This window comes from Chaetodon trifascialis, chromosome 21, assembly GCF_039877785.1.
Source record: "Chaetodon trifascialis isolate fChaTrf1 chromosome 21, fChaTrf1.hap1, whole genome shotgun sequence".
Classification (NCBI taxonomy): domain Eukaryota; kingdom Metazoa; phylum Chordata; class Actinopteri; order Chaetodontiformes; family Chaetodontidae; genus Chaetodon; species Chaetodon trifascialis.
In genome coordinates, this window is record NC_092076.1 from 10576852 (window position 1) to 10602486 (window position 25635).

The 25635-nt window shown below is 41.7% G+C and overlaps 1 protein-coding gene across 2 annotated transcripts; it reads left to right on the forward strand.

Moving 5' to 3' along the window:
• Positions 1–417: 417 nt before the first annotated feature.
• On the forward strand, positions 418–7815 carry LOC139350207 (zinc finger protein 281-like). Of its 2 annotated transcripts, XM_070991436.1 has the most exons (7): positions 418–550; positions 2904–3428; positions 3587–3700; positions 3901–4024; positions 4820–4903; positions 4992–5110; positions 5535–7815. In XM_070991436.1, the coding sequence occupies exons 2-7, from the start codon at positions 2976–2978 to the stop codon at positions 7161–7163; spliced, it is 2523 nt and encodes an 840-aa protein (XP_070847537.1). In that variant the 5' UTR covers positions 418–550; positions 2904–2975; the 3' UTR covers positions 7164–7815. The 2 variants fall into 2 exon arrangements, with proteins under 2 accessions (XP_070847537.1, XP_070847536.1); XM_070991435.1 differs by lacking the exon at positions 418–550 and having other exon boundaries at positions 2854–3428; positions 5535–7308.
• The last annotated feature ends 17820 nt before the right edge of the window (positions 7816–25635 follow it).

Sequence of the window (25635 nt, forward strand, 5' to 3'; positions counted from 1 at the left end):
ACATTGCATTACAGTTTGTGAATTAGGAGCCTTATGGTTCAGCAAAACAGAGGCTATTCTTCCTACACAACAGAATACAAATCCTGAGTGGGGAAAAAACAGAAAAACAAAAACAGAAATAACACAATAATTAAAATTAATAAACTTTACATGTAAGTAATACAACGTTGCTAAGTATTTCGTAAATAAGTAAATAAGAATAAATGTAGGTGTCGTCCATCTTTTTGGTGTTTTACATGCAAAGACAAAAGAGCTGCAGGACGCCATGTCTGTCTTCATTGCAGTATCTGTCTATGTTAATGTACTCGGTGTGTTAACATTACCATAGAGCTCAGGGCTGTCCGTGCTGTCCAGTGAGGCTCCCTCGAACCTCGGCAGCCTTCGCCTGTCTCCTCTCACGACCCGTCCGCAGCACCCATAATTCCCCGCGCCAAGACAAGATGGAAGAAAGCAGCGACCGCTGGAGAACAATGTTTTGGCAATAAAACCCCAAAGCGGCGAATACGGAGAGAATACAGACACGTTTGAAACCAACTGCGGTCATGTGCAGGTGAGTGGGACACTTAATCGGGTTTTACTCGTGGCGAAGGCTTTGGCTTTGTCGAGATTGACGCGACGGAATTGTCTGGCTCGGCGCAAACGGGAGATGCACTGAGACCCAGCATCATTGTTTCTGTTGCACGGGCCGTAATGCGGGTTTTCAGTCGGGGCAGCTAGCAGCTAACTAGCTAGCTCATGGCAGCTTGATTGTTATAAACACAGCTGCCTCGAAGCGTACACTGTTGTTTAGCGCGGCCATTTGATCTGAAATCCACATGTACCGCAATCGACGTGGGATACTTTGCTAGCTCAATGTTCTGGTGAGCAGTATCCGCTTGTAATTACAGCTAAAGTTAGCTTACAACAAATAGAGCGCCAGCGTTGCTCGCAACCAGACAGATTTGATTTCACGAGCGTCATCAAAGCCTGGGAATTGGAGAATGGGACATTTGTGCCGCTGACTCGACTTTAAAGCAAACTTGCCGTTTAATTTGACCTTATCGGATGTTATAATATTTTTGTCCCCTGATTAACTAATGCTATTTGATTTTAGTGTGTGCCCAGGTATAATTGTCGTTTAAATAGTCAATATGTGCGTTAATGGCATCAAATCATGGATCCTGTTTCAGCGTTAGCTAGCTTGATAGCAACGCTAGGTAATATGCTAAACGTGACGTTACATTGATCATAACAGACCAAATTAAATATTTATTTCTGACAAATGCGGGTTATTTCAGACCTCATAACTTTGAGTGTTGGTGTGACCTTACTTCAATTACTGTTTATGGTTTGTAGGACGCCTCAGTCGATTGTTTTGATTGAAGACGTAAAGATGCCTTGATTGTGTCTCATTGTGGCTAACCGGCTAGCTCACTGTGCTAACTAGCTTGCTAACTATTATGCATCACAAAAGCTCATCCGCTTTCTGTTGAATGCAGTGTCGCGTAGCCAAATGGTCGGCTGAGCTAGACTAAACAATAAATTCTCACTCAAGTCGCTCTTCTGTTCTTGTTCCACTAATATTACACGTCGTAGTAATCACCCGACTGCGCCAACTTAAAATAACTTGAAATGTCTAGCTGGATTTGACCCAAATATCGTTTGTTTTAGCCAAGCGTAGTGAACCGATTAATTTGCCAGCATTGCAACCAATGCACCCAGCTTTGGCGTTCACGTCGGGTTTTTAAGCTAAAGATGACAAATGGTGTTGTCTAATATTGATCAAAGTCAGAAAACAGCAGGGATGTCTCACTAAAGTCGATCAAGCTACGAATTTTATTTTGGCTACAATCCAAGTCACATGTGGTGCTAAATGTCGAGAGTAGAACAATACAGGATGTAGAGTAAATTTTTCAGAGGCAACTGAAGATTTATTTATTTATTTATTTATTTATTGTTCCTTCTTACATCGAATAGAATATAAATGTTTTGATGTGATGCTTTCTTTTTAAATCTTAAGTCTCATCATCAAATCCTCACACGTCACAGATCATGGATATTACTCTAAACGTGTGTCTCGAGCTTTTTAAACCAGATTTGAAATTTTATTTAACCAAAATCAAGGCACACACTGACTGCATAATTTATCTTCTGTTAAAACTCTCTTTTAATATGGCATGAAAAGGATGTTAGAGACACATCTGGGCATTTTTACTTTCATGCTCAGAGGGCTGACCTCATTTTTCTCCATTTGGGGTGCAAAAGGGAATTTAGTTGATGGAAATAGACTAACCTTACCATCTTTTTCAAATATACATGACATACTGAATGTAATGGTGTTTAAACTTTGGTGTGTTACTTAAGCAAACCGTGGCAAAAGTCTGGTGCTGTAGTTGAGATAGAGAAATGGAATTACCTTGATTTTGCGAGTAATGTGGGTGGTATATTTAGTGTTTCTGTATTGTCCTCATCTATTCAGGTTCTGGCACATAAAACATCATCACAATACATTATTAGCGATATGTATTCTTTTAACTGTAGTATGCTCTATTGCAGACAGTTGCATGAAGTGAGTTATTTATTTTCATTTAGAGGTTTCTCATGACTTCTTTTTTTCACTCTAAATTAAATGCATTTTGTGCAGAGTATTCATTAAGGTTTCCAGTTACTATACCCAGTGTTTCCGTTTGGTAATGCCTGATAAATCCAATTATGTAATTAATGGGCAACTGAGTGGAAATTCAGAGATCAGTGTAGTGCACACAGGGTATACTTTGTAGACTCTTTGGGCAAGACTTTTAATAGGTGAGATGTCACAATATAGACCTACAACAAAATGTGACAGTTACTGTGGATTGTGTACTTATTAATGTTTAAAATCATCACTTCTTATCATGACTTTTCATATCTCCTCTGTCTTTCAGGATATTTTTCTCCTGCATTCCTCTTTGAATTGATTGCCCTCCTTCTTCCCTGCACAAAGCGAAACCACCACCATGAGTATTATCCAAGACAAATTAGGCAATGAGTTTTTGCGCAACGGTGGCATGGACCCCAATTTTGCACCAGGTATGCTTATGTTCAGCCACCTGCCACCTGTCACCAGCTTTACACGGCTGGCTTCCCAGTCCGTTATGAGCGAGCTTCCCCAGGAGATGATTCTGAAAAAAGAACGTGACTCGCCCCCAGACCACCAGGGTGCCACTGCTGTGAACACTGGGGGCTTCCTCCAGAGCATGGGCATTAAGCAGGAGCGGCTAAGTGAGCTGGATTACCGTATGCCCCTCTATGGCGGGGTTGGAGGAGTAGGAGTGAACTGTGCTGGAGGGGGCGCGGGGAAAAGTGGTACTGACATGCCGGACATGTCTTTCGGCAACCACCACCAAAATCACCAGAACATGCTCCTGCATGACCTCAGCCTCAGCAATGTTCGATCACTTGGAGAACCGGTGAGAAGGGGTTGTGGTTTAAATACCTTTTTAAATGATATGTTGCTAATATTTTCCTGCACTCGACATGTTCATTTGCAGAGCAGAAATTGCAGCAACTGTAGCCTCTATTTGCCATTTATGGATTGTGGTGTACTTACCTTGTTGTTTGTCCTTAGATGCCTGGAAGACCGGGTAAAGAGCCAAAAGAGTCCTCAGGTAGAAGAGGGCGGAGGAACAACGGGGACGGGCAGGGAGGCAAAGCACGAAGGAAACGCAACGATGCTGCAAAGGTTAATCATTTAGAAAAATGTCACGAGAAAAATGTGTGTTGTTTGGCTGAAAAATATCTGCACGTGAAAAGAGTGGTCTTGTGCCCTCAGTGCTTTTAGCTCTTAAATTTAATTCGAGCTGCACAAGCGTAATGTGGGAAAGTTAACAGTGTTTTACTGGTATTCTTGTACCACTTGTACTCATGGTTTTGTCCTTGTAGGCCATGATGTTGGATGCAGATGGAGCCTGCCTGTCCCCCAGCTCAAAACCACATATCTGTGAGCACTGTAATGCAGCCTTCCGCAGCTCCTACCACTTGCGCAGACATGTGCTCATACACACAGGTGAGAGATTTTCGCTGCTTGTCAGAGCTTTACTTTTTCCTTAAACTCTCAGCATTTTCCTCAGAATTGTACATTTAAAGTATGTCTCAATTGAAATTTGTTTTAATAAGCAGGACAATAAGCTAGACGCTCACATCGCTGAAAAGATCCCTTATGCTAAGAAAAATGTTAATTAATGTAAGATGCACAAAGGAAATGTCAGAAACAGAACACATCCAGAAAAGGAAGACGGTGTCTGTTCTCTCTGCTGCATAGAAGATCAATTTCAGGCATTAAATTAACTGCACTCTTCACTACCCTCCACTCTTGCTAATCTCCTCTTCACCAAGAGTGCTCGGGGACGTGTTTGAAACCAGACAATCGCTACAGCCAGTGGTGACTAAATGATTACTCATGTATTTCTGGACGTCTTAGTCATTACCTTTGCTGGGAAATCCTCTCTTGGTTCTTTGAACTTGAGCTAAAAAATGATTTAAAGGAAAATTCATGTAGGGTATTGGTACACACGGTTTTCTTGTATAAAATATTTAATAATAATAATAATACTGCTCTGTACAAGGCCCCCTGTGCTATTCTAAATATGCAATGCAGCACACAGTTTCTTGAACATATGTTAATACTTTGTTAGTGTGAGATCATTTTGAATGTGAGTCTTAAATGTCTTAAGTTGATGTATATTAATACGCCAGGTGTTTGCCACAGTTTCATTTACATTATGACCACATAGTGAAGTTATGTGACAGGTTGGGTGTTAATTAATGTGGTGGACGGATGGTTGTACTGTTGATCGCACAGGTGAGAGGCCTTTCCGGTGCAGTCAGTGTAACATGAGCTTCATCCAGAAGTACCTGCTCCAGAGACACGAGAAGATCCACAGTGGTGAGTTTCTCTCTTTGGATATATAGCATGCCGGAGTGTTTGGGAATGAGACGCAAGCCCCTAACATTGTCGCCTCTGTCTTTTGCAGGAGAGAAGCCTTTTAGCTGTGACCAGTGTAACATGCGTTTTATCCAGAAGTACCATATGGAGCGACACAAAAGGACACACAGTGGCGAGAAGCCATATCGCTGCGATACCTGCCAACAAGTAGGCTACATTTAGTCTGCTTGCTAAGTAGCTTACCACTTTTTTGGCATTTGATTTTATGTATTATGCCAGGTGGCTTTGTGTATACTTTTAATGCCTTTAAACTGATCCTTTTATTGAATAGCGTGTTAAAATCACATGGGTTTTCACCCTGAGCATGTGGTCAATTGTAAATTTTCACTTTATGCTCTTCTGACACTTAAATCCCTTTTATAACGTCCTGTCTCAATGGGATTAGTTGTGTCAGAAAAGGTCAGGGGATGTAATGTTCTTTCATGAAATTCAATGGTCATATAAGCCAGCTGCTTACATCTACAGTATATTTTCTGATATTTAAATAAAGGTATAGGATTTTAAACTACTTCTGTCCTAGAACTAAGCTTATATTTCACTCTTTTTCTGTCACCCCTCTGTCCATTTTTAGTTTTTCTCAAGAACAGACCGGTTACTGAAGCACAAACGGACATGTGGAGAAGCCATAAAGAAGGGCCTGGACCCAAGCATGCTGGAGCTCAGCGAAGCAGAGCTAGGACATGGCAGCTATTCACTCACTCAGGGAAACTCTACCACCTCCGGACGCAAGAGGGCCAAGTCCAAAAACGGTGAGGGCGGTGAGCGCAAGAGGAAGAAGAATGCCTCGGCAGCAGCGGCAGCAGCCTCGTCCTCTGGGGGGATGGCCCGTGACCTGGGCCTGCAGGACTTCAGCATGGAGCACCCCTCAGGCTCTGGCCCCACCATGCAGGGAAGTACTCCCAAACTGGTCTTTAAAAAAGCTGGACGAAAAGGCCTGGACAAGGACCTCCTCTCTCTGGAAGACAGTGTTGACGGACAAAAGCGGTTGGGCCAGAAGCCCGGCTCCATGGATCACGTGGAGGGCTCTGGTCTCGATAATATGGGTCTACTCCAGGGCGCCGGGGGCAACAAGCAGGGGCCGACCACCAGCAGCAACTATGATGATGCAATGCAGTTTGTGAAAAAGCGCCGCTACCTCCATGCAGTTAACAATGACTATGGAGCTGGCTCACTGCACATGGCATCCCAGGGCAGTAGTGTAATCCAGGGCTCCCTGGGGCCGGAGCCCACATTGGCCATGCTGGACTCCTCACCTTTGGAGCTCAAGCACGACAAGTCGGGAATTCCAGATGAGGTGCTGCAAAGCCTGTTAGATCATTATAGCCATAAGCCAGAGGGGACACACCACCATGACGTGACTTTCGACCTGTCAGACCACCCACACCACGTAGACCTCCAGCCGGCAGCCCCTGTTACCCCTGAGCTGGAGGATGACTCACCCAACGGTGGTGACAAGACAGCAGTGATGAGCGAGTACTCCAAGTTTCTCCTGCAGGCGCTGGAGCGCACCAGCCACAGTGGACCCTTCCCCAGCCTTGGCCCAACAGGGCCTTTCCCACTCCTGTCCAGCAGCTCCAGTCCCACGGGGCCCCTTTTCTCCGACAAACACGTGTACACCACATCCCCACTGGATTGTGGCTATCCTCCTGCTGTCTCCTCCCCACTGCCCATCGTCGCCCCCTCATCAACCTCCTCCTCATCCTCCTCCAAGTCCCACTATGGCATGCTTGTCGGCTCCCCCTCCCAGGCAGGCTACCACCTCAGTTTAGAACCTACTAGCCACCAGCAGCTGACTCCATCTCAGGAGCTGACCGAGCAGTTGGAGAAGCAACACTCCCCGGGCGCCTTCAACCTACCTCCCCAGGACCTGACTGCCTCGGCAGAGGGCTCCAAGGGGCAGCAGCCCAAGGCTGGAGGGAACGCTGCACCCACCAACGGCTCCAGCTACCCAGACCTGTCCCCACTGAACCCCCCTAAAGAAACCACGTATCAGATCGAGAACTTCGCCCAGGCCTTTGGCTCCCAGTTCAAGTCAGGGCGGCGGACCCCTCTGAGCTATGGCAGCGATCCTGGGTCAGAGGTTGACCACCGAATACGGACTCCAGTGTCAGAATTCTCAGGGTATACCAGTTTGTTAGCTGACGTCAGTGAGCCAGTGAGTACAGGATCAAAAACCCCGACAAGCCAAAGTTTCAGATAAGGGTCAAACGAGGTGAATCCAGCAGGGAGCTGTTCTGTTGCTGTCCATACGGTCCCTATACCCATCCTAATTTTTTTTTCTTGTAGCAAAGATTTGTTTTTTAAACACTGCCATTAAACGTTGATACAAAAATGACCAGGGAGGGTCTTACATGGCCTCAAATGCAATTTTTTAAATATTCTCATTTTTATTATGTATTTAGTCGCTCAATTTTTGTTTAAGAGTAGTGATTTTGATACGAACGTACCGTAGAATTAAATGTAATTTAAAACATTTAGAGGGTAGCTATGAACTTGCTTGATCTTTCTTCTTTTTTTTCCTGAACTCTTGTGTTTTACCAATCATCAAACCATTGTAAAGTAATAATGATTAATGTTGATAATTTCAATAATAATAACATTTGTGGCAGGGAAAGGCCCAGAATTCAAATGGCAAAAAAGTATATATTGTCTGTTACAAGAAACGTATTAACTCAGGAAAATAGGCAAAATTGTGTAATAAGACTTTGTATTATGAGATGCAATTAGCACAGTTTTTACAGGTGTACTTTGAGACTACAAAGCTTTGCTTTTATGTGTTTTTTTTCTTTTTTTTTTTTGTGTTTTATCTCGTCAGAACAACAACTTATAATACATGATCATGTTTGGTTTCTACTGCGTGTAGCTTCATTGAGATTATGGTACTGTTTTGTCAATGTGAAGACATCCACATTTCTTTTGAGAGCCACATGTGTACACGAGGTAGTATAAATTGTAGTGGAGTACAGCCCACGGTGCGCACACGACATGTTCTGACGCGAAGAGGGTGTTTGAACATGACTGACTGTTGCTTTGTCAGCAGAAGGGTTGATGAAGCCTGGCGAACCATGCGCCCCTCTGGTTGTCCCCCACCTGTGGCCAGTAGAATAGACACCGCCCAAAGTTCGACCCGATGCTGTTATGGCTGTCTCAAAATGCAATGAACGTCAGTCTGTGAGCTTTTCATCATGCTGTTGCTGAAGTGATTTCTCTTTTTTAAACAAGTCACCGCTTTTCTACTCCACTCTTTGCTGTTCCTTTTTGTGTCAGTGGAATCAAACAAGCACTTTTTTTAAACAAATCATCATTGGAAACAACAACAACCCATTCAATTTGCATATGTGATAAGTGATTATTATGCTAATGGTTATTAATATTATTTTAAGAGGAGAAAACTGTGAATGGGGGTTGGGAGGGAGGGATGGTGGGAGGGAGGGGAGGGCGGGGTTATTGTTTAAAGGGGTTTGATAGGGGTTGACTAGGCATGACCATGGGCATCTAAATGTATTTTGTTGCTTTTTCTCATGGGTAGAAGGGGGGGGGGGGGGGTTTCTCACGGTTTGTCGGGTGATGTTGTAAAAAGATGATTTGCCATAATTTTGTTATACAATATTTTGAGAGTACCTCTTTGTATTTAAGTGTTTTGAGAGACAGGCTGACATTGCTGGAACCCCTATATCTTTAAACCTCTGGGTATGTTGGATCCCCAAACCCTTTTATTTATTCTCCACTAGCCACAGAACTCAGTAGCAGATACTTTTCGGCAAGTAATCACCGGACCTACACCCTACTTTTTTTAGGATTTTTTTTTTTTTTTTTTAACTTTTATCCCCACCGTTATTGGTAACTGCAAGAAACTGCTTCACTAATACAGTTAAGAAACAGAAAAGTTAAGTTATACCCACACCCCCTCTCCAAAATGCAGCCCTGCACTCACAAGAAAAGAGAAAAAAAACAATGGCCTTCTTTGTCTTCCGTGGCTAAAGCCATTCTATCCCGGCAGCCAGGGTTGATATTTAATTTCGTTGATTTCCTGTGAGCCGAACACCCCCCCCCCCTTTCCTTTTCCTACGTCTGTGAGCTCCACAGCCAAGAGACTTTGAAGCTGCTCAGATCACAGGGAACAAAGACTGACCAGCCACCTCACTCCAAACACACACTATGCTTTTAAAGGAGAGAAAAAAAAAAGTGGGTGAGAGACGGAGGGGAAAAAAAGACAATAAGATTGACCTAAATATACCTCATATCACTAAAGCGTAAGAAAGCAGGGACATGCGTTTCTTGTATGTAGTGGAAATATTTGTAGTATAGGTTCGACATATTGTATAATCATTTAACACTGCCTGTGTTTACAATTATAGAGCAAGTGACTTGTCAAAATGCAAATGTATTATTTCTTTTTTTTTTTTTTTCTGTAAAAACATCCACGCCAAGTAGTGTTGCATTCTAGATGCCTCATAGAACATTCATTTTTCTCATGTTATATCCCTTATTTTTGTTACTTGCCATAATGTGTTTTGATATGATCTCTAGAAGGATATTGTTTACAAAAATGTACAAAAACACTAAAAACGTGTGTTCTCGATTTTATTTTTTTTATTTTTATTTTTTTCTTTGTTCGAGTTTTTCTCCAGTATGCATGATAAAGACATTTTTGTATGGCTTTTTTTCTGACTGTCACCTCAATACCAAATTTTGTAGCAGAAGCCTCCCCATTCCTTTGTCTTATTTGTTCTAGACCCCTTGTGATATGATTTCCCAGGCTGTACCTGTTATTGAGATGATGAACGGATTAGAGAAGCCAATAAAAAGTTTTTGTTACAAAAAAAGTGCATGGTGTGGGATTTTTCTTTCAAAATGCTCTGAAAATCACTAGTTCTCCAACATGACCACAAGTACGACAAATCGGTAATTAGGTTTGCTGCATTACCCAGAAGAAAGTTTGTGATACTTATTGAGTATAACTTTAATTAACCGGTAAGAGGTGTCATATTAAATTTCTCTTTCAGGAGTGTTATGTCTAAGCAGCAGTATGTAGAACAAAACAGGAAGTTGGCTATAAATGTGTTAAAATATGAAGAAAATAAGGCATTCAAAACACATGAAGACCACATGGATTGTCATAATATAAGACTGACTAACAAGGTAGCTTATAAAAACATTTGATGTAAAATATGTCAAAAGATAAATGCTTTTAGTGAATTCTCCCATGAACAGTCTAGGCTGTTTCATACCATAAAACTTGCCTGCTGAACACGCGTAGTGCATTTGTCCTTGCAGCGCATCCAGTTTAGCTTGTTTCAAGCTCTAATGACTCATGATTGGCCCTTTTCACACTGGCTTGCCTTTTACTTAAAAAGCTAAATAAATAAGTAAAATAAATGGATAAATAAATAATAGTTATAATAATAATTGTCCATTTGACATGGAAAAGGACATCCCACATGTACTTAATGTTTTATTGCCAGGCGCCATGATACACTGATGAGACATTACCGCTCAGCGTATGTTGCGTTCAGGGACTGCTCGGAAGAACTTTTTATGAGCCAAATGCGGAACTAAGAATGTTGTATGTCATTTTCTCTATTGCTGAAAGAGGTTTAAAAACAAAAACGTAGTGTTACGAATTGCCAGTTGGACCATATATGGCCCGTTGTTCTCCACCCCTGGTGTAGATTAAACAGTTTCAATTGTCATTTGAATTAAATTAATTAGAAGTAACTATAAACATCTACAGCAGAAAAATGCAACATACAAATTAATGCAACATCATATTAACCCCCCCCCCCAAAAAAAAAAAAATAAATAAATAAATCAAATATACTTGTAAACACTGACAGGGAACATTTGACTGAATAATGAGTACTTCTGTTTATACTTACATACTTTAATACAGCTAACCCTGCTCTATTTATCTGCAGTGTTCAATCTCCCTGCCTCCTTAGAATACATGAATAAAAAGTCAGAATCAAGGACAATGTCTTCCAGATTCAGATGAGGTGGTGTGGCCACTCCCTTGAGTAAAGCCTGTGATCCTCTGAGGGAGGATGTCTTTCTCATTTAGACATGAGGGCCTGCTGCCAGAAGATGGAGCTGTTACATTGGCGTTTTAATATCAGTTCCTTGAAATGTTTTGCATGGTATGCAAGCGGCCTCACAATGTGCGATGGGCTGTCAAAGCTCAACGTTGTGTCAATAAGATTCTTTTGTTTACTCACTGACTTCACCCTGTTTCCTAGATACTGAAGAGACGCTAGTTATCATGGTCATTCGCTCCTTATCTTATGTGCAGGTCAGCTGTTTCAACCCTGTTTGAACTGGTTGAACACAGGTTTCAATAGCCTTGAAGCCGAGGGAGCAGACAGTGGTCTCTCTTCACTTGCACTATTTGTCTCAGTGTAAATAACAAGTGAGCAGCACCCAAACATCAGTATACAGTTAAGTCCTGATTGGTTCATTAATAGGATCCGTAAAGCGATTGTCCTCTTGTGGCATTTCTTGTCTTTCTTCACTGACTTTCTTTGGCAAATCATTGTTGAACTGTTGCATGTTCATAGAAACACTTTGTCCACTTTCAGATGTAGTACTGCAACCATCTCCCCTTAGGGGGGCATTGATCACCCAACTGAGGGTTGTTCAGACTGCATATGGAGCGTCTTCCTCACTGTGGATGACGTCCCGCGGATCCATAGCCTTGTAAACATCACACAGTATTAAAAGTCCAATGTCTGCATTTCCAAGGTGCAGGTGGATTCCAGAAAAGGTGTGGCCTCCACTGAAATGCTGTCCTTGGACACTTGAATGTCTTTATGGGGCCCCTCAGTAGGTCAATATAAATGTTATCTTTCAAACCACACCTCCAATCCTGAGAGATTGTAGATCAAAGTTTTCCAGGCCCTTTGTGCAACAGTGATGCCGTTTTGTCAACCGTTTTTTGTTTTTGTTTTTTTTTTAGATGTGCGAACTGTGAAGTTTTTGTGTATTGTTCCTCCTGCCCTTTATTTTCACATCATTTGAAGAAGCCTTGAGTTCAAAGGTCTTCAGGGGAACGACTGGCACTGCCACCTTTTGGTAAGCTGCCATCAGTCTTCCTCCTTCAACCTCATGAGCTTTAATTGCAATTGTCGTTGCCAAGAAGAGAAGGTTAATTGTGGTTTAGAATGAGCACAACTGTGAGTGACTTACAGTAAGGCAGTAAAATAAACATGTTTCTAAGGTATTTCTATTATCATTATCAGTGCCTCTGTGATCCCAGTAAGCTATGACAGTGTGTAGAAGGGAGCCTGTCTATGCTCCCAGGATCCTACGTTCACAATGTCCTATAGTCGCAGGTTTGGGGTTTTGACAACAGGAGGGTCATTGTGGTTAACAGAATGCTGGACTGGGGAACATAGGACCCTGGGAATATAGGTGGGACCCTGGGAACATGGGAATGACTCCCATGCACAATACCAGAACTCTGAAACTGAGGCATCAAAAGGAAATTCAGCCATCTTTCATTTTGTTCTTTACATCTCTGGTTCTCCAATGGTGGCATGTTAAAATGTTGTCAGTGAATGAGCCTAATACATGTTTATCCTCATTGTTACATCTGATTGTGTATATTTAATAGAACAGTTTCACAAAGAGCTGAGGATTGAGATGATGCCTTGAGTAATGCATTGACAAACATGGACTGAAGGGACTGAAAGGATTTAATCAGTCAATGTTTTGACAATTTGAATTACATATTTTAATTATGTCTCTTCACAAACTGTATGTAACTCAGGAGTTTGACTAAACACAAATATTTTGTGTTTATCAACTTACAACTGAAATCTTAGGCCTATAAGTCCATCAGAGAGTGAGAGCAGGTTCCAAATGATTGTTCTGAAGACATTAAAAAGAGATTTCAGTGGCCAGAAATGTGCATTTTGTAGGTGGAAGCCAAAAACAGAGAAAATATTAATTATTGTTGGTATTGTTATTTTGTGGAGGCCCCACATTGATTACACAGATGTGTTTCTTACCTCTAATGACACCATTTGTAATTTTGGCCGTGGTCAACCCACATCCATGGAAACAGGTGCTGGAACAACGTCATCTTTATTTGAAACTCATCTGTTATCTTCAGGTTGTTTCAGTCATTTTTCCACTGACGTCCATGATGACACTGAGGTGGCATAAAAGTTTAGTCATGGTTCAGATATGCACCTGGGACCAAAGTCACTTTGGAGATAATATCATTTTATGGGTGCTGATTGGATCAGTTCTCATCAACCTATCAAATCATTTTTAAAGTAAGATTAAAATTCTTTAGTTAAAGGTTTGAAATGCACTTTAATATTGTCGACCTCTTATTTTTTCTTCTATTTTACTGTTTACACATTGTCTCATGTCTTATGACACCTTCAAAGATCCTATCGTCCTTCATCCCACCCAGCTTTACAGGCCACAGAGTTTCCAGTAACAATGTTGTCAATGATTTGCTATCTGAAGCAATACTTTTTGTTGTTGTTAGTACTTGCATTTGGTTTCTTGGCTTCTTCTTCTGTGGTGGTACACACTGCCATGTTTTCATTGGGCCTATCAAGTAATAATGTTTGTACCTTGTGGTTTAATGATGGTGGAACTGCCATAAACTCATAAAACAACTTGGAAAGAGTGCAATCTTTGTCCTTTCTGTTCTTTACAACCATGACAGGCAACTTATGAAGTCTGAAGCTGAGATGGACGGAAGAAATTGCTATTGTGCTTACTCTAAATAGGAGCTGAACATTGTCATTAATGATGATCAACAGTGTTGCATAATGAGGCAGGGACACATACATTGTTTGTCATTATACTGTGGAAGTATGTTGGTTTTTTGTTCTTCCTCCTTCTTCCTTCCTCCTTTTGTTCTTGTTATAAAAATCCTCCAGCTCTGCTTTCATAGCGACGGAGATAAGTTTGACCAGCAAACGCATACGTGACATGACTTGGTGCCTGAGTAATGTGTCTGATGTTGCACAATGATAATAATTTCTGCCAGTAAAATTGTGTTGGTGATGTTGGAAGACTGTGATCTGACCTCTGTTTCACAAATTAGCCTAGCATTACAGTTACTACATTTTTATTATGGCATGTAATGCACTGGCAGTATTTTTTGCATTTAATGTCACATTGAAAACTTCATTTCTGGGTGGATTTTAATATCAAGAGTACTTTTCTCATCAATCCAAACCCTTTCTTGAGTGGTCATCCCAGCCAACAGAAAAAAGTCATGTTTGACTTTCAGGTTGGCCTCTAGAAAAACCACCTCTTCTTTTCTTTGGATGTTCTTCAGATGAAATGGACTGGCCTTGATACAGTTCTTAGATTTATGGCACACTTTTCTGGACTTTAACAGAAACAAACTGACATGTCAATGGAGGATGAACAGATACAAGGCATGGAGAAATGGAAAGTGGGACTTAGTACTTTAGCACACAAGTGCCGCCCTCAGAGGAGTGGTTAAGGATTAAAACTGCCAGTGGAGGACACCTGAGCCCTCATCATCCAAGGTTGTAAGGCACTAAAACCTTGTCGACACCTTATCCTCACTGGCTTTCTTTTTTGTGCTGGTTTTGTCCTTAAGTTATTTTCCAATGCCTCGAGGATTCGGACTCCTCTTTGTCCTTTCGCTGGTTGCAGCCTGCCTTGGTAAGTCTCCTGATTTTTCATCATAACATCCTAAACATTTAAAACTTTTTTTTTTTTTATTATTATTTTTTGCTTTTTCATCTCTGAGAAATGTTCAGTTATGAGGTGAATATCATAATCAAGATAAATATTCCTGTCTATTGATTTAAATTCAGTTCATTTATATAGATTGTGTAGCTACCCAAAGCAGAGATATTTTCATCAGGGTAGGCTTAGGTTTGGATAAGGGCAGGGTTAGGGTTGATGATTGATGAAGGGTTGATGAAGGGCTGATGTTTAGATTTAGTCTTTAATTAAGTAATTCATCCCCTTCAACTTCACCAGGAAATAACACTGCAACTACATCCAATGGCACTTCGGCGAATTCAACGGCGGCTCCAACAGTAACTACCACTGCGGTCTCTCAGACGCCACCAGAAAATAACACTTCCGCGAATTCAACGGCGGCTCCAACAGCAACTACCACTGCGGTCGCTCAGACGCCACCAGAAAATAACACTTCCGCGAATTCAACGGCGGCTCCAACAGCAACTACCACTGCGGTCGCTCAGGCGCCACCAGAAAATAACACTTCCGCGAATTCAACGGCGGCTCCAACAGCAACTACCACTGCGGTCGCTCAGGCGCCACCAGAAAATAACACTTCCGCGAATTCAACGGCGGCTCCAACAGCAACTACCACTGCGGTCGCTCAGGCGCCACCAGAAAATAACACTTCCGCGAATTCAACGGCGGCTCCAACAGCAACTACCACTGCGGTCGCTCAGACGCCACCAGAAAATAACACTTCCGCGAATTCAACGGCGGCTCCAACAGCAACTACCACTGCGGTCTCTCAGACGCCACCAGAAAATAACACTTCCGCGAATTCAACGGCGGCTCCAACAGCAACTACCACTGCGGTCTCTCAGACGCCACCAGAAAATAACACTTCCGCGAATTCAACGGCGGCTCCAACAGCAACTACCACTGCGGCCGCTCAGACGCCACCAGAAAATAACACTTCCGCGAATTCAACGGCGGCTCCAACAGCAACTACCACTGCGGCCGCTCAGACGCCACCAGAAAATAACACTTCCGCGAATTCAACGGCGGCTCCAACAGCAACTACCACTGCGGTCTCTCAGACGCCACCAGAAAATAACACTTCCGCGAATTCAACGGCGGCTCCAACAGCAACTACCACTGCGGCCGCTCAGACGCCACCAGAAAATAACACTTCCGCGAATTCAACGGCGGCTCCAACAGCAACTACCACTGCGGCCGCTCAGACGCCACCAGAAAATAACACTTCCGCGAATTCAACGGCGGCTCCAACAGCAACTACCACTGCGGCCGCTCAGACACCACCAGAAAATAACACTTCCGCGAATTCAACGGCGGCTCCAACAGCAACTACCACTGCGGTCTCTCAGACGCCACCAGAAAATAACACTTCCGCGAATTCAACGGCGGCTCCAACAGCAACTACCACTGCGGTCGCTCAGACGAAACCAGAAAATAACACTTCCGCCAATTCACCAGCGACTCCAACAGCAACTACCACTGCGGTCACTCAGACGCCACCAGAAAATAACACTTCCGCGAATTCAACGACACCTACAACAGCAAATACCACTGTGGTTACTACAGCAGAACCAGGTAACAGTATGGTTTATCGGCCCATTTCAATGTCACCTCCTACAACAACAGCTAGTAAAGACAGTGTAAATGCTTACATTGTTCTGTGTTTTTTTTTTCTTGAAATTGACAGACCCTTGTAAGTTAAACCAGTGTGGTTCTGGGAGCACCTGTGAGTCTCGTTTTAATGGAAACTTCGTATGCTTGTGCTTGCCTGGTGATTTCTACAATAATGTTAGCAAAAGTTGTGTGCCTGGTAAGTACCCCTATTTTATTGCATACCGCCACCATCCATTTTGTTACTCCATAAGAAAGTTAATTAATGAACACTGATTATTATACTGGTTATATCAGGTCAGTCAAATTATAATCACCTTCACATATTACAGCCAGAGAGTTGGACATTTTGGGCAACATTTTGTGCAGAGAGTTAGATGTGAAGATACAACTGTCATATTTTTCTGACGTAAATATGACGCCAAAGCAGGAGACACTTTGCTTAGTTTAGCATAAAGACTGGTCGAGGAGGAAAACAAAGTGTCAGAGCAAATACTGTAGTTGGTGTTGGGGGATTTCAGACCAGCTGTTTCCAGTCTTTATGCTATGCTAACTGGCTGGCAGCTGTTGCCTTATATTTATCAGACATTAAGGTTATGAAAGATGGATCAGTCCTCTCATCAACTCTCGGCAAGAAATTAAACATATTTCTCAAATTGTTGAACTTTTCTTTTAAATAAATGATTATGGCTGGAGGTATATACAATTCTCTTAATATGATTTTTTCTTATTTTAGCCAAAGTTTTCCCAGGACAGCTACACCTGACTAATTTAACCTACAGTAAAGACATGAAGAACAAAACATCAGAAGCATTTCTACGGGCCTCTCAAGATATTATTTCTGTGGTAAGCAATCAGTTCTCTTCTCTTTATATGCGTTTTTTTTTTTGTAAATAGTAGGCTTGGAGTAAAAACAGGTAATGGACACCCATTGCTTGTGTGTTTAATGTTGTAATGTAATGTTTGATATCCCTCATCTACTTGGCCAGGCATGATCCATAGATTTGTCCACGATCTGCACACGTTTAACTTCTTGGTGTGACAGCAAAGACAATATGTCAGCTCTACTATCGTGTAGGAATTAAGAAATGTTAAATGACTCCTCTTTATCGTCATTGTAAGATATTTGATATTTTTGATGCTAAAATGCACTGAAGAAGAGTTGATTGTGGAGTTGACTGACAGCAGTGATAGTCCATCTAACTCACATCACCACGTCAGTATTAAAGCTGAGATGTGTCATAATGAATGCACTATTGTGCTGCACAATATCAAAGCAAAATAATCTCAGGGAGAAACTTGATCTAAAGTGGATTTGCTTTCCACGTCAGATGATGTCCTAAACAAAATGATATTTTATTTCTAAAACACAGCTGGATGAAGTTTTCAGAAGTTCTTCTGATTACTCTGGATCTACAGTCCTGGAACTCCAGTAAGTCCAGACTGACAATGGTGTTTATCTTCTGACTGTTTCTATCTATAACCACACTTCCTTCAGTACACTTGCAGCATATTGTCCATGAGAATTGCAGAATGTAATGTGTGCTTTTTGTCTGTAAAGGAATGGGACAAACGGCAATCGTCGGTCAAGGTCACAGAATCCAGATCCGGTCAATGCAACTGTACAGATCATCTTCAGAGCAAGTTCTGACGTCACAGCAACAAACGTTCAAGAGATAATAAAAAATGCCTCTGCCTGTGAAGACTGTTTACTGGAAGGGGCATCTTTCTCAAGTAAGTTAATTTATCAAGTCAACATGTCAGGCTTCATGGAGTTTGATGGTAAAATTAATCTAAATAACATTCATACAAAATGTAGATTAATGAAGAGTTCTGCCTGAAAGTATTGTCAAATATCGAAGAATAAGTAAATAAGTAAACAGTATCCTGTGCAAATGGTTTGGCTTTATTTTGTCCAATCAGTCCCTTTTTTCTATTCAGGCTGTTAAAAGCAGAGCCATCTACTGCTGTGATGTTTTAAGAAATATTCTCACTCACTCAGTAGTAACATGGTGATGTTCATTGTTTTAGTGTATTTTTCTGCAATTACCTGAATCAATAGGTTGTTTCCAGATGACATCACGTCACTCTTTTGTTGTGCCGTGAAATGAAGATGGAGGGCCAGAAGTGATTTTCTGCATAGGAAGCACTATGACACACACTCAAAATGCCTTTGTTTTGCGTCGTTTACAGTTGCTCAGATCAATTAAACCAAGAAACCACGAGGAGGTTTCACTGAGTACCAAATGTTGTTGTTCATAAGGGTAAAAAAAAATGCATGAAATTATTTAATTATTAAATTAAATTAAATTAAATTAAATTAAATTAAATTAAATTAAATTAAATTATTTATTATTTAATTTATATGCTAAATCATTAGCTTGCACACTTTATCTGTCTATTTTAGCGCCAATCCTCTTGTCAGTGTCTCTCAGCCGATAAGTAATAATGTCTGACTGATAATGATATTTCTCAGCTGCTATCAGCATACTGTACGTTTCAGTCCACAGTTCATGTAGTTATTTTTTAGTGTGGTGTGTTGCATATTTTCTATTCTGCATGTATTTGAGTTAGGTGTACTGAGAGTATCTTCGTTTGTGTCCTTCATTTAAAGGTGAAGACCTGTGTGAAAACGAAAAAACCTGTGATAAGGAAAAAACAACTTGCGTTCCAGAAGATGGATCTTATTCCTGTACCTGCGCGGAAAACTATGTTATATTGCCCTACACTCATAGAACATGCATCGGTAAGAGTTTTTGATGTGTGTGTGTGTGTGTGTGTGTGTGTGTGTGTGTGTGTGTGTGTGTGTGTGTGTGTGTGTGTGTGTGTGTGTGTTGTATAATAATTTTCCCTTATCTAAACTAAAGACTACTTCAACCTCTTCTACTTTTGCAGCTTGTCCCAGTGGCCAAAAAGCTGCAGATAACTCCACATGTGTCGAGTAAGTGCTTAAATGTCAAAGCATTACTGAAAATCAGTTAGTATCTATCAAATTATCCACTTAATTATATTTCAACAGTATTTCATGCAAATCATCGTGAGGAGGGAAAAACTGACAGTAAATATGAGCCGTGTTTGTAGAGAGTTTGCATGTAAATAAAACTACAAAATGAATCTTTCTTGTCTTTCAGTTGTCCATTTGGTTATTCTGGTTTCAACTGCAATGAATGTGAGTATACAGCATGTGTTTGAGAGTGAAAGCAAAAACAAAAAAATATATGTGAGAACCTTTTAAAAAAATAAACATAAGAAATTGTGATATGAAACACAGATTTAAAGAGTCGGTGTCTCTGCTTCATGAGGGATGCTCATTAAGGAAAGCTGTTGATTCATACAAATGTAAACATCTTCTCCAGTGCTGTAACATCCATCCATCCATTTTCGAAACTGCCTATCCCTTTCGGGGTTGCGGGGATACTTAAAATAAGTATCTGGCTAGTTAAATATGGTTTAAGATACCACTTAAAGTTTTATTTAGGCTTGTCAACATGGTGACATTGAACTAGAGGCTCCTGGACTGCAGTGGTCTTCAATACCAGAAATGTTTATGTCACATCTATATCAACTGTGTGTTTTTGAGTTTGGATAATGTTTACATGATTTCCATGCATTAATACCTGAATAGAGGTCAAGCAATTAGTTTGCAAGTCTTCTGTTTTGAAATGCTGACTCAAGTGACATCACTTGAGGCAAGTCATCAGATTTGACACATCTCCCTCTGGAGCTGCAAAAGGCTTTTTACCTCACAAGGTTTTTCACATGAAACATATAAACTGACTTTGACGTGTAAAAGCAGTCGGGTTCACACTTTGTAGGTTTTGTTTAAGTATTTTTAAAGTAGTTTGTCTGCGAATATTCACATTCATCCAGGTCATGGTACTTCTAAGTGCTTTACAAAGACAACTGGACTTGCATGAGGTTCTAGAAAATTCTTCTTCAGTCTTCTTCTGAAGTCATGCCACTAACATAGTCTTGTTATTGACATCCTTGTCATTGTGTTTCATTAGCATGGCAGCTGGCTCTGGTAATTGTCGGCTCTGTGCTCGGGGGACTGCTGCTCATCACAATCATTCTTCTGCCTGTAGTGGCACTCAGGTAAGTTTCTCATCCACTCATTCACTCATTCACCCACTTCCAACCATTCATCATTGCCTCTGCCATGTCTTTTCCGTGTTTCTCTCTTATTCATGCCACACGCTAATCTTTATGTCAGGACAGTCTGGTGTTTTTGACCTGCCAAACACATTCAGCAAGTGTTTTGATTCAAAGAAATATCTATTTACAAATGCACTAAATAATGTATGATACAGTGATGCAGATACAGTTGACAGTAATGTTCAGTTTTGTTTTATCTTTTCAGATCCTCAAAGAAGAGGTCCAAGAAGAACAAAGACACTGGGGAGCTTCACTTCAGCCTCTCTCCTGCCAAGGGACCATTGGTGAACAGCAGCACCAGCCAGGCAAACTCGATTCATGGGTCAGCTAACGCCTTTGATATTGCTGGGGTGCCCAAGATCCCACGAGCCACAGCCACCAGCAGCTGGAACAGGACCAGCCCGGGGTCATCTGCAGGCTACAGCAGGCAAAACCCAGGCCCTGTGGGGAGGAACTCTGTGAGTACACCTCTGTGTGTGTGTTTGATGTCTATACAGAGATATACTTGCCTGGTTTGGAATTCTCTCATGAACAAAGTCTCTTTTCATTGTAGCGGCTGTATGAGGACGCAGACGACATGGCCCCTTATGCTCAATCTCAACCCCAGAACAACCCCTACGCCCAGAGGCTACCTCAGATCAACCCATATGCTTCAAGACAAGGCCAGTCCAACCCTAACTACATGCACGACAACTGAAGACGTTTCAACTATTGAGGAACCACAAAGATTTATCCTGCAGTGACATTTACTCAGATCAAAAACTTGTCGAGGGTTTTCCCCCCAAAATATTTTATTCTGACCAGGTACAAGCTGTCACACAACATTTCTGTCTTTCCTCGACTTTGCCTTGACAAGGTTTTGGATATGAGATGCACTGTATTTCTTTTCAAATGTTTCTTTTTACTGTGAATGAATGAAGATTTTACCTACTTAAGAACACCAGAACACCATTGAACCAGAAATTGATACTCAGAGATGAGGATGTTCAGTATCATTCTCTCACACAGTTAATGTCTTGCTCGTCTATGAATTTTGACTTAATTTATTTTGTCTGTAAAATGTTTTAGGTTTATAATGAGTTACAGTTATATGTTTAACTCTGTTTTTGTGAATGAGACGAGTTTCTTTGATCAAATAAAATTCAGTGAGTTATTCCTCCAATTAGAGCGTGTTAGTCCATCCTTATATTTCACTATTATTTGGGCAAAATGTTTACTACATTGAAATTTGCTGTTCTGTTTTTAATACAGTACATTTCATCTTAAATTGATACCAAGCTGTTATTTAATTATAATATCAGTTCTTTGAAATGTTTTGCATGTTATGTAAGCGGCCTTACAATGTGCGCTGAGCTGTCAAAGCTGAACAGTGTCAATAAGATTCTTTTGTTTACACACTGATTTCACCCTGTTTCCGAGATACTGAAGAGACACTAGTTGTCATGATCATTGTCTCCTTATCTTATGCAGAGTGTGTCAGCTGCTTCAACTCTGTTTGAACTGGTTGAACACAGGTTTCAATAGCCTTAAATCAGAGGGAGCAGACAGTGCTCTTTCTTCACTTGCACTGTCTCAGTGTAAATAACAAGTGAGCAGCACCCAAACATCAATATACATATAAGCTTTGATTGTTTCATTAAAACATAAACCGAACATGCTCTCGTGGCATTTCTTCTCAATCTTTGCAGTCTTTCATTGGAAAATCATTGTTGAAGTGTTGCACCAGCAGGTTCTTTACATGATTTATGATTTTGCTGTGTTTTTTCTGCTACTCTTTGGCGGCTAGCCAGGAGTTTTCGTCGTACAGTGAGGAGGCAGTCATCTTCGTGATCAGCAGACTCTCTGCTTTCATTCAATACCATGTTTGTGTGGTTTGCTTGAAGCGGTGAAATGAGCAGATGCTCTAAATTGGACATACGCTATTTTCGTCTTTTTGTTACATGCCCATATAATTTCTTGGGGTATGAATTATATTTCGTTTGGGTGGGAATGCTTTGTAGAGCCTTTTAGCTGAGTTTCTCCCCGTCATTCTGGCATGCCATATGTTAGGATTGGTGCTTTCTAGTGTGAGCATTGATCATCTGAACTGCACACGTCTCACGCTGCCCCCTGTGCAGGGGGCACTCGAACAGGTAAACGAATAACTACGCTCCTCATCACGATTGTTATGCCTCTGACTAGGGGAACCACGACACAACACAAAAGGCTCCCCTCTTCCTCCCAGCTCCCAAGAAAGGCTGTTCACAAACTTCACTGTAGTCTAATAATGTTTTTATTTATTTAAACAAGTAGCAATGGGTGGCACGGTAACACAATTGGTAACACTGTCACCTCACAGCTAGAAGGTCGGGGTTCGAATCCCGCTGTAGGGCGCTGGTGGCGTATCCTCCACCATGCCTTCGGTGCCTACTGCTCAAGGAAGAAGGGGCGTTTCTGTGTGGAGTTTGCATGTTCTCCCCATGTTCACCCGGGGGTTTCCTCCTTAAATAACCCCCACTGAAAACATGCAAGAAGATCACCACCTGACCAGTGGTGATGAAAAGGCTGGCAGCCCACCGCTCGTGGTCTGCCGCGGAGGAACAACAGACCAAGATGGGTCAAATGCGGAGAATAAATTTCACAAGAAGCATGGCGTGTGCGTATAGTATGTGCATGTAATGTGTGATAAATAAAGTACAGTTTCTTTCTTCTTTCTTTCTTCAATTGCATTGGGGAGGGCATGGCCAATATAACAAACAAAAGATTTCCATTTTTCTCGTACCTTACCTGTCCAAAATAAAATAAAATAAATCACAGAACTCTAATCCTCCCTAACCAAGAAACAGGAGAAAAATCAGGTTAACATAAACCTAAGCAATGCAAACCAAAAGGGAACTCTATAAGACTGAGAGTTTAACTATCTATAACTAAAAGAGAAAGGAAGAGCTTATACTAACCAAACGAGAACTCTCTAAAAATGAGAGCTACCTAAATCCCACACCAAACAAAATGGAAAAACAAAACCCTCCTAAATGAGGCCTACTATTTAAATGGAAACAAAACGAGAACCAAAATACAAGGGGGAAAAAGCACCCCTAAGCCTATTGAAGCTAACAAACCAAAAACTAAGTGTATGTACAAATCAGTCCCCGTCTAAACTTAGCTCAATTCGAGTCTGGTTGCCAACACAATACCAAAACATAATTCTGACGAATCTGTCACTCTAAGTGGATCTCTCCTGTGCTGAGGACTGTTCACCAAAGATGCCAGCCGCAGACTGCCAGGCTGAGACGTCTCTTGAAGCCGGCAGACGAATAGGTGTTAGCAGGGGATTGGACGCTGGCTGGCTCCTCCCCAATCGCCATCCTGTTCTGGAGGAGGAGTCCTGTTTCTATACACATAGACACGGGGCACAAGAACACGCACAAACACACACAAACAGACACAAATACCCCCCAAAACGGTGGCAGCTCTCTCTTGGTAGCAGAAGGAGAAGTAGGAGAGGGAAACGGTCTGCCGACCTCCCCATTAACTAGTTGCACCGGCCAATCGCACCTCCCGACCTGTAACCTGTAAACAAGGGCAGACACAGAACACACACCACCTTGAATAGGAATCGTAACACAATGCTTTCTGACTGATTTTATAAATAGCCTAGACCTAGGCCTACTATCTGCCAGTGATTTGAGACGTTCTGCCTGGCTTCCTCATTCACGTTTCCAAAATTACACTGCTTTCAACGAGACATGCAGTGAGCTGTCAGTCAACTGGGGTGGCACCTGAGGTGGCCAATCACGTTCTAGAGGTAGCCAGTGCTACCCTGGCCACCCCTCTAGCCCCTGCATAGTCATAAGAAATTGTGCTATTTACTCTGAATAGGAGCTGAACATTGTCATTAATGATGATCAGCAGTGTTGCATACTGAAGCAAGGACACACACATTGTTTGTCATTATCCATCCATCCATTTTCTATGCCGCTTATCCCTTTCGGGTCACGGGGGGACCAGAGCCTATCTCAGCTGTCAACGGGCGGGAGGCGGGGTACACCCTGGACCGGTCGGCAGCTGAGCGCAGGGCACATACACACAACCATTCACACTCACACTCACACCTTGGGGCAATTTAGAGTCACCAATCAACCTAATGAGCATGTTTTTGGTCTGTGGGAGGAAGCCGGAGTACCCAGGGAGAGCCCACGCATGCACGGGAAGAACATGCAAACTTCACACAGAAAGGCCCGACCTGGGAATCGAACCGGCGATCTTCGGAGGCACTGTGCTGTGAGGCACACGCACTACATGCTGCACCACCGCGCAGTCCTAGTGTAAACATATTTTGGCTTTTTGTTCTTCCTCCAGTTGTCAATCCTCCAGTTCTGCTTCTACAGCAACGGAGATAAATTTGACCAGGAAACATATACGTGACATGACTTGGTGCCAGAGTAATGTGTCTGATGTTGCACACTGATAATAATTTCTGCCAGTAAACTCCTCTGTTTTAGAGATATGACTTTATACAAGGAAAAAATCCTCGAGCTCTGCTTTGACACGTGTACAGCTGCGGAGATAAGTTGAACCAAGTTTAACACGTACATAATTGTCTGATACAACCCTAATAGCACTGATAATAACCTCTGCCAATAAACTCCTCTGTTTTAGAGATATGACTTTATAGAAGGTAAAAATCTTCCAGCTCTGTTTTGACACATGTACAGCTATGGAGATAAGTTTAATCAAGTTCAAAGAAGAAGAGTAATTTGTCTGATATAACCCTTATAGCACTGATAATAACCTCTGCCAGTAAACTCCTCTGTTTGATATGCTATACTGCTACATTTCAACAGTGTCTTGAACTTAGCTAACGTTTGCTTTAGATATGCATTGAAAAGAACATTGCAAATCCAGAACATGAGCAACCAGCGAATTTATTCTTGCAAAGATTGCTCATGTGTTTAATCTTGCCTCGAGGAAAACTTCTTTGGGAGTTCTTGAGATGAAATGGACTGGCCTTAATATAGTTCTTAGATTTGTGGCACACTTTTCTGGACTTAAACAGAAACAAATTGACAGGTCAGTGGAGGATGAACAGACACAAGGCATGAAGACATGGGAAGTGGGACTCCGAGTCCCACTCTGAGTTATACATACCTCCTATAACAACAGCCAATAAAGACAGTGTAAATACATTGTTGTGTGTTCTTTTC

Coding starts and splice junctions, on each gene's coding strand:
- LOC139350207 (XM_070991436.1), top strand. CDS start 2,976: ATGAGTATTATCCAAGACAAATTAGGCAATGAGTTTTTGCGCAACGGT. Junction 3,701..3,900: donor AACGCAACGATGCTGCAAAG/GTTAATCATTTA, acceptor TTGTCCTTGTAG/GCCATGATGTTGGATGCAGA. Junction 4,904..4,991: donor ACACGAGAAGATCCACAGTG/GTGAGTTTCTCT, acceptor TGTCTTTTGCAG/GAGAGAAGCCTTTTAGCTGT.